The 12,911-nt window shown below is 42.9% G+C and overlaps 1 protein-coding gene across 3 annotated transcripts in view; it reads left to right on the top strand.

The window, feature by feature from the left end:
• Positions 1-12,911, top strand: part of pde3a (phosphodiesterase 3A, cGMP-inhibited) — a 121,069-nt gene that overhangs the window by 65,556 nt on the left and 42,602 nt on the right. For all 3 annotated transcript variants that reach the window (XM_050073573.1, XM_050073575.1, XM_050073574.1), the window contains exons 3-4: positions 7,323-7,583; positions 10,774-10,931. In XM_050073573.1, the coding sequence (XP_049929530.1) occupies positions 7,323-7,583; positions 10,774-10,931 (419 nt within the window). The remainder of the gene's footprint in view (positions 1-7,322; positions 7,584-10,773; positions 10,932-12,911) is intronic.

Below are 12,911 nucleotides of genomic sequence, written 5' to 3' on the forward strand. Positions count from 1 at the left end.
CAAATGGCTTCGAGCAGGAAAGAACCCACATGCTCCAAAAACATATTACTTCTTGGATAGTGAAAGGTCACCACAGTTAACCCGCAACGGCACAAAAATAGGCTCCTAAGTATGAAATATGGAATAAATATTTCTCTGAATGACTCAACTGCTAAGGTGCCCTTGGGTAATATATTTAACTGCTATGAAATTGTAATTTTCATTCGCTTTTCCTTCCCCAAGAGCACCAGTCCACAGGCTTAAGTACAGCTTATAGTGTCGTATGACTGCTTCATTTAGTCACAGGAATAGTTTGACATTTTTGGAAATACCAGGATTTGGTTTTCTTGCTAAGAGTCAGACGTGAAGATCAATACCACTCACATGTCTGTAAGGTAAAAATTAGTCTCCTGAGACCCAAGCTTTGGTATGGTATGTTTTCTTCTCTCCTATCTATTTGGGATTAGGAGGACCTGATAGATACATAAAGTATAAAAAACGAAGCATTGTCTTTGAACAAGATGTATTTTTTTTATGACTTAAGTTTATTGAATTTCAAATTCAACAACACCAAACCACCTCAAAAAAAAAAAAAAAAAAAGGTAAGGATTGAGTTAACCGTAAACTGAGGTAAATCAAAATAACAGTATTTACATGACATGTAAGTGAACTTGTCCACACACACAGTCCATAAAAGATAATTGTCAAAAGAGCGTCCATATAAATATTTCCTCCGGCTGTGCCATCGCCACATCCACCCTCCTGCACTCAATACAATCCCAACAAGAGCTGTACACACTGCTAACAATATGTCTCTGTATGTTTACAAGTAACATATCAATATATGCACACCGTGTATGTTATCAACATGGTACTTCCCAAAATCAAAATCACTCCCCCTATGCTCACACAAGTGCCTTCACTGGTCCCAATGTAGTGAGTGGAAGCGCAGAATCATTCGGGGACAATGGGTTTATCTGTAATAGTCACCAGTGTGTATTAAAGTATAAAACTGTTTATTTTAATGTCTGAACATTGCTGTGCAAAATCAAAATTGCAAACAATTCCACATGTCTGAAAAACCTGTGTGAATGAATTTTCCTTGCTCCGTACTCCAAGCTAGGAATGTCCTTATTGTCTGTAGGAACAGCCTGTCACAAACTGGCCTGTGTGAAATGTTACAATAATACAATAGCAAAGTCCCAGTGGCCTCAAAAGATTACTTCCTAATTTATTTGTTTTTTATTTATTTTGTATTCTTGCACCTTGACTACTGTAATGCACTGTTTACATGCCTCAGGAAATCTCCAGTAGCTCGGCTTCAACCAGTACAGAATGCTGCAGCTCGTATTTTAACTGGGACCAACCATAGGTCACATATCACCTCAATTCTTGTCCCCCTCCATTGGTTGCCAGGTAACTTCAGACTTGATTTTAAGATTCTTATAATAACTTTTAAAGCTCAACATGATTCAGCCCACAGTTATACAGCTGAGCTTCTGACTACCTATGCTCCAAGCCGTGACCTGAGATCCTCAAGCCTACCCTCACTAGTCGTCCCTAGATCGAGGCTCAACTAGAGGTGACCGGGCATTTGCCATCAAGGCCCAGAGGCTCTTCCTGAGGATCATTGCTTTAAACATATTTTGACAGGAAAGCTTTCCCTTTGTACTTTTTGATTTGTAACTTTTGTGTTTCATTTCCTTTTGTTCTATTTTTGCTTCTGTTCACACTAACATTTTTTAAATTATTGTATTGCTATTGTTATATTTTCATGCACTATGTGAGGCACTTTGTAACCTTGTTTTGATAAGAGCTATACAAATGAAATTATTATTATTATATTATCAATTAACAGCATCATAGCTTGTTACTATTGCTAAAAATTTGTATGTTACATCAAACTTCAAACAATACCAAGCAGGAATTAATAAATTTAAACCATATATTTTGCGTCAAGATCGGCGGTAGATTGACTTGCCTGAGATGGCTGCCATCTTTTTTTACATGGATTAGTGTAGTGTGCTTTTGCAACCACTAGATGGCACTTATACGTCTCCCAGAATGAGGACTTTCAGCTGTTTAAAAGTAAACAGGAGGATATAATGTTTTAATTAGCGAGCTTCAGTGGTGCTTGTGGGCAGTTTTTGTTGCTTTTGGACAGAGCCAGCCATGCTAGGCATGTAGACATGAGAAGGGTATAAATCCTCTTTTCTCTCAGCAAGAAAGCCAAAAAGTGTATTTTCCAAAATGTCAAACTATACCTTTAACACCGTCTTAGTGTTGCTTGATCCGGACTGTGGGCCATAGCTGTTTTTCACTGTCACCAAAAGGCAAAATTTAAGTAAAATCAAACACCAAACGCCTGTGTTACTTGTTAGTTAGAAACTTGGTTGATGAGCAGTTCGTCCGATTTGCCGATGTATTAATCTGACCAGATGAGAGGTTGTCAGTCTGTCACTCATCCGACGTGCAGGCCTGCTGCTGCCAGCTGTTTTCACGGCCACCTCTTGTGTGTATGTTGCCTTTAAAAAGAAAGATTGATCCATCTCACTTGGAAACAGAGGCATGATGAATCATTTCCAAACCGAGGAAGCTGTTGTTTCGATGATCAAAGAGACAACCCTTTTTTCTTTTGCTCTATAATTTAGTTACTTCCTTATCTCCTCCGCACAACTCTGCGAGATGCGTGATCCCTGACAAACTCTGAAGGGTGTATTTCTCAGAAGAATCTCTACAGAGTTGAGTGTGAGCCAGTGGCAGACGGGTGTTGACAGTTCCCAGATGTGAATGTGTATTACTATGAATGTGGTAAAAAAAAAAAAAAAAAAAAGTGCATGTATGCTTAGGGAACCATTTAGAAAAATAAGTCATTAAACACATATACAGCCTCAATGGAATGTTAAAATACGTTGATCTTAATGACAGCGCTTAATGGAATTTACAAACACTGCAGATGCGTCCAAGAAAAGAACACCCATCGTGGTGCTTTCAGAAAAATATTAAGAAATTTGAAAAGCTCCATCATAACATCTGTCCAAAAGCTTTTTTCTATGATACTTTTGTACGTTTTTTCCCAGACAGGGGTCACTGTGTGGAGCTCGTGTGAGAGCTATCCTCTCAGCGAGGAAAGCCTGCCGCTACAGAGGTGGCTGCGGCTGACGGATGAAACTGATCATCTAACCTGACAGGAAATGCTTATATAACCTTATGGTATTATGTAACTTGGTCACAATTTGATCTTTTACAGGATGTCCATTGATGATTCTTAAGTTTTAGGTTGCAGATTGTTGGAAGATTAGGAACATCAAGACGTATCTTCCAGCCAAACTTTTAAGGGATACATAAAAACATGTGCCAGGGATGGTCAGGACGTTTCAGTCTTCATCCTTCCCTGCAGTTAGCTTTGTTTCATAGCTCAAAGCCCTCACTATGCGTCTCACAAACATTCTGTAAGGAGGATCTTTCAAGGGAGATATATTTTAACAGCACATTTTTGTAAAGCAGCATGCTGTTGGCTTTTTCTTTTATGTCGCAGACAGGTTTTGCCTTTTTTTTTTTCAGGCCAAAAGAATAGTACAAATTCAGTAGACGCAAGATCCCCACTGTGTCCCCAAATCTCAAATGCTACCCATGCACCTGGAGTCTTTCACCACACTTTATTTTTCATGTCAGGTTTTGGGCATTAAGTGGCTTGCTCCCTGCGCAAAATCAAACCCAACCCATTCATCATTCCCTCCCCTTTTATGGCCACTCAGGTCCAACTTTTTTAGGTAGTCAAGCTTAGTGACGCAAACCTCGTCCTCCTTGCAAAGTGTGTGTAACTGTGTGCACGTTTCTCTCTGTGCTGCACGCTCAGGACGATGCCAACGTCGCTGTATATTTGTGTGTCAGTCTTTGTCTTTGAAATGTATGTTTTAACTTGACTTTTGTGTCGGCTGTGCTGTGAGAACCAGGGGTTAAGTTTGTAGAGGTTGTTTGTGTGTGCACGCATGTGTCTTTGGAGATGCTGAGACGAGCCAGATGTTCTCCAGCAGCTATATTCTTCTTAACCCCCCTCTCTCTTTAGCAAACTCCTAAATCAGCCTGTAAATGAGCTGAGAGACAGGTGTTTACATCTCACGGTCACAGCATGCATTAGAGGAGAGTATAGGAAAGAGGCGAGGGAGGAGAAAAAGTGAAGATGTAGAGAAGAGGAGGAATGAGGGGAGTACAATAGTTGCCTGTCCAGAAACGTTCCATCAGCCGTCCCACAGGATGTCTCCTTGTCTTTAAAAGAGATTAGCTCGGTCCCAGCGCTGGTCATGTGTCAGATTTATCAATAAATGTGTGTCATCATCACGTGTGGATCACCACGTGTGGAGAAATGCCCCTCACACCCGCTGAACACACAGCTTTTGTCCTTTTGCAGACCGGTAGGAAAATTGCTTAAATACAGTGACTTATCTGATATGACTAGGAAAATAAAATGCGAAACCCTCGCTGTTCCCACAAGTGGAAACGAATGAAAGGTGTTCACACATGTGTTGTTCAGGTCAGCCTCTTGCCACTTAGCCAGTGTAAACAGAATAATTCTGGGTGCCTGGCAGCTGGTGTCAAAGTGAAACGGACATTGGGGGAGAAAAATCAGATGACATTCTTTGGGGAAAAGGGAACTCGTGAGCTTATTAGATAAATTTGCTGGCAGCCGAGACTGACCTGTGTTTAGTTGTGGTTGTTCGACTGCTCTAGGCGCAGCAATTAAGAGTGGGTTGTGAACTTTTCACTTTACCCTGCAAAAACAAGGCCGGCTCACACTGCACCGGTGCCTTCAAAGCTGAGGGGCAGACGGTCAGGAACAGACGAGGGCTGTTGGCCGTCTGAAGGGGTCGGGAGTGAGGAAGTCAAAGGTCAGATTCTAGCTGAGACATTGCTAATGAGTCCATTCATTAACCATCAAGCACTGCACAGCTGTGCCGAACATGTTCCGACCTAATGTTGTTGTTCAGATGTCTAAAAGGCTGCTAGTACGTCAACTCCTACGACTGTGAAGTACCACTCCCTGCTCCTCCTCGCGTTTTTGCTTTCTCTGAGCTAAAAGGAGCCATATAAGGTGTAGAATAAAGCCTTTGATGTGTGAGTGGATGTAAGTGTGCATGTGTGTGTGTGTGTGCCTGCTCGTGCGTAGCTTGGTGTGATACCACAATTATAATACAGTTAACAAAGCCTGGCAGGATCTCAGTCCGACACTATGATTGAACATGTCTCCTGTAATAGTGGTCCAAAGTCAATCATCTATTGTTTTCTTACTTTCATGTTGTTGTGTTTGGAGAATTCTTTATACGTATCATTTGTTTTATTTTGTACCATGTTGGGTTTTCCCTGAGCTAAGTGCACTCTCGGAACATGGTGTGGTTATGGCTGTGTGAGTTCTCTTTGTCCTCAGATAATACATCCTCTATAAACAGGGTACAGAGCTCCTGATGAATGTTAATTTGTTCTCCCACGTAATTTTTAAAAGCAGAGGTAGTTTTCAAATCTGTCTTTGTTGTATTAGCTGTAGCTGTTGCTGTGATACGGTATTTTTATGAGTAAAGAAAGACTAGTATTCCAGTCATGTGCTTAATTAAACTAATAAAACTTATACTATTAACAAAAGTTAGAGTACTCATAATGCAGGCAGGATGTCTTCCATAAGTGTTGTATCATTACATACTATTATATCTGATTCTTATTTCTGTTGCATAATCATGCATTCAGCATTTAACTGTAATAGCAAGCTTAAAATAAATGTTTCACTGCCCTCTCGGGTTGTTTATCGTGCACAGCTTACCCAACATCCAACGTTATCACACACTGACATTTGGTTATGGATTTTCCACGTCGACATATGCCATGCAAGGTACCTTGAGTGCATTGGTTGTTGACAGGCTGCAATGCTGTGTCAACTTTTCCCTGTTGCATGCATTGTCCATTTTCAAAATACACTTCTGTTTCCACAGGAAATGTACAGTTTGCATACAGCCTCTTTCAAAATAAACACACTAAGTCAGTACAACATTGTGAAATTACGTTTTTTTCCTTCAGCAACACATACACGTGGTTAGGTTTAGGTAAAAAAGAACTTGCTTTGGCTTTATATTCAAACTGAAGGCGACCAGCAGTCTCCCAGGTGAAAGTCGATGGTTGTTGGTCTCATCCCCCACCCTTCAGACTTCAGTGCATTTTTTTTTATTTGCAACTGACAGGGATGTCATGGTGTACTGACATCACTGTATACAAGGTGAAAACAAGGGCTGCTGTTAGATTGCTCTTTGATGTTAAAGCTACACCCACAACCTCATGCTAACTGGGAGCAAAATACTCAAACCTGCATTAAAGGGGCACACCACCTAAATTAAGAATTCAGTTATGTTTTACATGGTTCAGTTAATATCTGTGAACATAAGCTACTCTCTCTTAAAGCCAGAATCCACGCAGGTGAGTCTCAAACTTGTGATGTCATCAAGTAGCTATAAATTCTGGAAGACACTGCTCCATTGGCGATGAATAGGAGCCTGATTTTGTGGACCCACAGAATGGTTGTTGTCTTTTTTTACACCCAAATGAGCTTTATTCTGTTGTAGTGTTCTCAGTTCTGAAACAGAAAATGTACCCATGTACTCAGAACATTCCCCTCAGCGTCACCTATGACATCCTTCCTGATTCGTTGTCTGTGGAGCAGCTCCAGACTTTACACCCTATGACATCACAAATTTGAGTTTTAGCTCTCTAGCTTTTGGATTTGGGAGAGTTGTTCATGTCACCTAATATTTTTGGACTGTCTAAGACCATAGGAATAACATGTATGAATGGCTGTGTGCTATGTATGGCTGCTTGGCTCAGAGGTAGAGTGAGGTGAAGGTTACATTGGTGTAGAGTTTACAGGAAGTAGACATGCAATTCCTAAAGCAGATATATGCCACCCTACATCGTGCAAGAAGAGAATTCTTTGTGGATTTGTTTCTAGGCAACACTTTTACTGTTAGACATATGAACCTTTATTTATGTGAAAACATTTATAAGTGCAACTTCAAGTTCAAATACCTTAAAAATGTATGTAACAATAGTATTTGAGTGAATACACTTACAATACACTGAGTTTGACTTCTTGTTCTGCAGAGTAAAACAACACAAGAGATGCTCGTGTATCCATTAACCACATTACGTCCTCACACAGGAGCTGCTGACATAGTTCAGCACCTGCTCCAAATAAAACAAACACACCCACTCTCAGACTCAGACATTATTTACCATCAACACACATTATTCACAGCAGCAACGATGTTTATGTCTCCCCTCTCTGTCTCCCTGTGCCCCCACAGTCATCAGGCACCACTGTCATGGTGGACATAGCAGTGATGGGAGAAGCCCACGGACTAATCACAGACCTGCTGGCTGACCCCTCTCTTCCCCCCAACATCTGCACCTCACTGCGCGCCGTCAGTAACCTGCTAACCACCCAGCTCACCTTCCAGCCGCTGCACCGGCCACGCCCCGCTCCCCTGCTTAACCCTAGCGATGCCTACACCTTCTCCGACTCAGAGGAGGGACCCGAGAAAGGGGAGAGGACCTCCATCCACAAGGTAACGGGATAAATAAAATCCAAGTGTCATGATTTACACTTTACTGGTAAGATAAGCAATACGAGGAAGTCCAGATGAAAGTGAGGATATTTCATCCAAATATCAAAAGTTTATGAATTATTTTTTTCTTTTGGAAACGGCTGAAATAATCCCTACATGGAAATGCAGTCCACTTTATTAAGGCCAAATGATTTATACACCACACAGCGCTCCACACACATGTTAATCTTTTAGCCCATGTTTCAGCTAATGAGTGCTTCCTGCTCTCAGAGCTTTTAGCATCAAATGAAGGAGTGTATTTTCATAGAGTTGAGTGAAGAAAAATAGAGCGCGTCTACTGCTCCGAGCACTGTTTTCCCTTTCATAGCCACAGCTGTGTCAACATGACAGATGCGCGGAGCCAGACAGTGCATGTGTGTATGTGAGTTGAGTAGAAGAGGAGAGGCAACGTGAAGGTGAACGCATCTCTCAAAAGGTTACAAAGAGGGACGAGTGTGTGTCAACAAAACTGGACCCCCCACCGCAATTTTGAATACAGTTATTTATTTGAGGAGGATACCTCTTCTGGTTGTCTGGGAAAGCTGGCATGTGGTCGATGGCTGCCATGCCATCAAGCCATCGCCAGGCTGACAGGTGTTTTATTACATCGTCGGAACTTTGTAAAAGTAGCTAAGACAAACTGCGCCTGTGGAGTGGCCAGTGAGGCTGCATTCATTAAGACTCTGCTCCCCAGAGACGACGTGCTCGGCTCTAACTGCCCGGGAGGAGAATGGAAGGAGGACTGAAGGTGGTTAGTGCGGGAGTGGAAAGCACTGTGCTTGCTTTTCTGCCTCCTGGCTAAGAGTTTGATGTCCATCGTTGTGCATACTGATGCCTTTCAAGCACTTTTCCAAAAACCCATTTTCTGTCCAGCGCAGGGCATGTTCTCTGTGCTGCAAAAAAAAGCCACTGCATTAGCACTACATACAAACATCAGAAAACATGAATGACAAAACACATTACTAATAATGAAATATTTAAAGTTATTAATCTCACTTCTCTCCTTTAAACAGTTAAAGAGATGAGTCCAGTTACAGAGTTAAATCAGCCCTGACAGCAGCAGGGATCAGCTGTAGTTTTTCTTTTCCTTTCATTTTTTTTTGTAAGGATGGCCTGGTTTTTGCCATGCTGTTGCCGGTGGTGATGTGTGTGTGTGTGTGTGTGTGTGTGTGTGTGTGTGTGTGTGTGTGTGTGTGTGTGCGTGTTTATGCTTCTTGGTGTGTGTCTACAGGGCTTTCATTAAAGAAAAGAACTGTGGTGCTGCAAACTCATACCATAGCACCATTATTCCACTTTCAAATCTGAGAGTTAGATGCACATTTTAATGCAATTTTTTTTTTTAGTATTTCAAGGTGCTATATTGTAGACAACTGGGCTTGCTTGAGTTTCTTGAAGACATTTCATCTCTCATCCAAGAAGCGTCTTCAGTTCAGAGAGCTAGGTTCAGTTTTCAGAGCTGAAGAAGCCTCTTGGATGAGAGATGAAACATCTTCAAGAAAGTCCGGTTGCCTGTTTGTTTGTTCCCCATTAGCTTTTGCATTGCAGCAGCTATTCTTCCTGGTGTCTGCACAGTTACATAGTGACAACATACATTTACACTGGCGGCACTGTGGTGCAGTGGTGAGCATTGTCGCCTCACAGCAAGAGAGATCCAGGGTGGGGGCGCCCTTCTGTGTGGAGTTTGCATCTTCTCCCTGTGTCAGCGTGGGTTTTCTCCGGGTACTCCGGCTTCCTCCCACAGTCCAAAGACATGCAGGTTAATTGGTGGCTCTAAATTCCTCATAGGTGTGAATGTGAGTGTGAATAGTTGTCTGTCTCTATGTGTCAGCCCTGTGATAGCCTGGTGACCTGTGCAGGACGTACCCCAACCACGCCCAATGATACGCAGCCGGTTGCCCAGCAGCGTCAGGGAAAATGCAGCAGGACAAGGAGGAAAGTTAAGGTCTGAGTGGGATGGGCAGAAGGGGGGTGGATGGGTCCAACAAACGCTGACATTCACTGGAGAGAGTTGTGTTCACGTCCCGTAAGATTCTGAAGCCAAACCCTGTTCTCTTTTTCTAAACCTAACCACATGCGTTTGTTGTTGAAGAAAAAAAAACATCAATTCGCGGTGTCGAACTGACATAGTGCGTTTATTTTCTATTTTGAAATAAGACAATGCATGTAACAGGCAGAACTTAAGACAGTGTCCCAGAATGTCAACAACCAACACACCCAGGGTACCTTGCATGTCGTGTGTGGACGTGGAAAGCCCATGACCAAGCACGTCAATATGTGATGAGGTCAGAGTGAGAATTTGTTGGCTAAAATCAGAGCAGTTGCCTGTTTCTGGGGAGCTTTAATTAAGGTTATGGTAATACCAGATGGAGGTCACTGAAACGTCCACTTCAAGTGACCCACACCAGCAGCGTGTATGAGTGTGTGTGTGCTCACATTCAGTATATGACGCCTTGCTGTGAATGGGCTCTTCAGGATTCTGAGGCGATCTTTACTAGGTCACCCTGCAGAAGACTGAGCGAGAGAGAGGCTGCCATGTTTAGCGCTGCTGTGCCAAGCTGCTGCATGGCACGGAGCAGATGGAGGCATCACAAGGGCACAGACCACTGGGAATCCCACAGAAAGAGCAAAGAAAAGGCAGATAAAGAAAGAGACTGAGAGAACGAGACAAAAGAGACTCACAGAGAGAATGAGGAGCAGACCGGCGCAGTCGCTATGATGAAATGTATCTGTGCAATGCAATACTGACGTTGTGTCTAATAATGAACCGTGAGGGGCATCGTGGCACACAGCTGTCTGCCAGTATGACTGTGTTGATTCTCTTTGGATCCAATGAAGGAAAAAATTAAAGCGCCTCAAATCATGACAGATTTTCCAGGTTAAATCAGCTGCATCATTTGTTTCATCTCGGGCAGATTCAGTGAGAACAACTGTCTCATCTAGATGATCAATTTGACTGCAGACAAAGCGAATAAGCAATAACCTTATCTCACAGGTGGGAGTAAGCCAACACAATTACAGCCGTGTTTATTTTATTCATGCAGTTTTTTATTGGTGAGGATTTTATTCATTTATTTAAAAATATAACAAGAGGGGTTTTGCAGTCGTGCTAACTGTGTCTCTGTGTGTGTATTTTTCCTCTGTGTGTGTGCAGCGTCTGAGGCGGAGTCTCCACCCCGGTCTTCTGAGGAGGATCTCTTCCACATGGACCACCACCACCTCCGCCACAGGCCTGCCAACCATCGAGCCCGGACCCGTCCGAAGGGACCGCAGCGCCAGCATCAAACCCTACCATGAAGCACTCACCTGCAGGTACCTGAGCTACAGCTGAATGTGTGATGTCTAATTCTTCTCTCTCAGAGTAACACCTCTGCTGTCCTCAGAAACTTACTCTAACTTGTGCTCCAGTTTGTATCAAATGCATCCCTATTTTTACATTATATTTGCGTGCCATATTATTTTTTCCCTTCCCCAGAGTGAATTATATGAAAGGTTTAGTGTGTAAGAATTAGGCGGATTTAGGAGCCAGATTATCTGCAGAGGTCTCTTCCTCTCCAAAACAAATGGAGTGGGTGACTTAGGGTGCTTTCAAACCTAGAGTTGTCTTGCTTTGGCCTGAATCAGCGACTAATTTTGAATTAAAGTTGCATAATTGCCTACGGCAGCATTTACAAGAGGACCAGATAAAATGCCTTGCGTGAGAAAGCTGCTCTTGATTGGTCAGAATTTCCATGCAGGAGAAATCCAGGAAGTAAACAACCTGTTGAAGAAGAGTACACTTGCAAGATAAATGTGACATTTTCTAATGTCACAACGGAGGGACAACTACGCAGGTTGATTTTAGCGCTCCAGGACTGTAACATCCTCATGTTTAACCCGGGGCCATGTCATTGGTCCGACAGCCCATTGGTCCGATATCCCATTAGTCCGACATCCCGTTGTTCCGATATGTGATTGTCACTTTCTTTTTCATTTTAACCCACACCATGATCTTTTCCTAACCCTAACCAAGTGGTTTTTGTGCCTAAACCTAACCAGACCTTAACCACAGGGCATCATGATGATTTCGGAACAACGGGACATCAGAACAATGGGTTTAATATGGTCAGAACAATGGGATGTCGTTGGACCAATGGGTTGTCGGAATAATGGGCTGTCGGACCAATGGGCAGTTCCCGTTTAACCCAAACTATGTGTAATGTGACTGCAGTTGGTTCAGATCAAGGTTGGAACACGTTCTCACCACAAACAAACTGCACCAGAGTTCATTTGTAACCGGACCGAGACCACCTCCTCAACAAGGTCTCTGTCTGGTTGTTTTGGTGCGCACCCGAGTGTGATTACTGTGATCACACCTGCCCAAACGAACCACACTTAGGGGGTAAATGAACTTGAGTTTGATTGAACTGAACCAAACAGGGAAGGTGTGAAAGCACCCAAATTATCCACAGAGGTCTCTTCCTCTCTAAAAAAAACTGACTCGGTGATTTGAATGGGTAAAAAAGCTGAATAAAGCACTTTCACTTTACAAAGCAGTGTTTTGCGGGCGCTGCTTGTCGCTAACTATGGTGGTTAACGCAAAAAAGCAAATCACCCTATCTAAAGCTGCTATTTTGTTTGTCCTTTCTGGACTACTGTAGAAACATGGTGGTGAAATATGCCAATCTTCATGGACGAGGACCCACTCCCTGTGTAGATATAAACAGCTCATTCTAAGGTAATGAAAAACACAATGAGTCATATTTTTTAGGTGATTATGCACTAAAGAAAACATACTTATTATATTCCATTTATGTCAATATATCCCCCTAACTCCTACACAGTGGAGCTTTAAAGGCGCTGTATATAAGAATTTGGCCAAAACGGTTACTGCACTCAAATTCAAAATATTGCCGCGAGTCGTGTCCGCCCCCCCTCCCCTACAGATTCGAGGTTGCTGGACAGCGGCACGCTGGAGACTGATTTGTTTGCCCACGGGCGGCTGCTGTGGCAGGGCAGCCGCGTCCTTGATCGTCCGTTTTCCAGCGGACCGTTTGAGCAAGTCCAGCTTCTCTGCTGCTAACGGGATACAGCTGAGGAGTTTGAGCAAGTCCAGCTTCTCTGCTGCTAACGGGATACAGCTGAGGAGACTGCTAATGCTATGTACTGGGACACTGCTAATGCTGCTTGCCGTGCTGCTGTAGCTCAGTCGTAACTGTAACTGATGCTGAGACTCTACTGACTGTGTGACTGGTAGACGGCAGTGGGTGGCGCAACAGGCCAAAACACAAATTCAAAACATAAACATGATTT

The sequence above is a fragment of the Epinephelus moara genome, chromosome 20 (assembly GCF_006386435.1).
Source record: "Epinephelus moara isolate mb chromosome 20, YSFRI_EMoa_1.0, whole genome shotgun sequence".
In the NCBI taxonomy this organism is placed as follows: Eukaryota; Metazoa; Chordata; class Actinopteri; order Perciformes; family Serranidae; genus Epinephelus; species Epinephelus moara.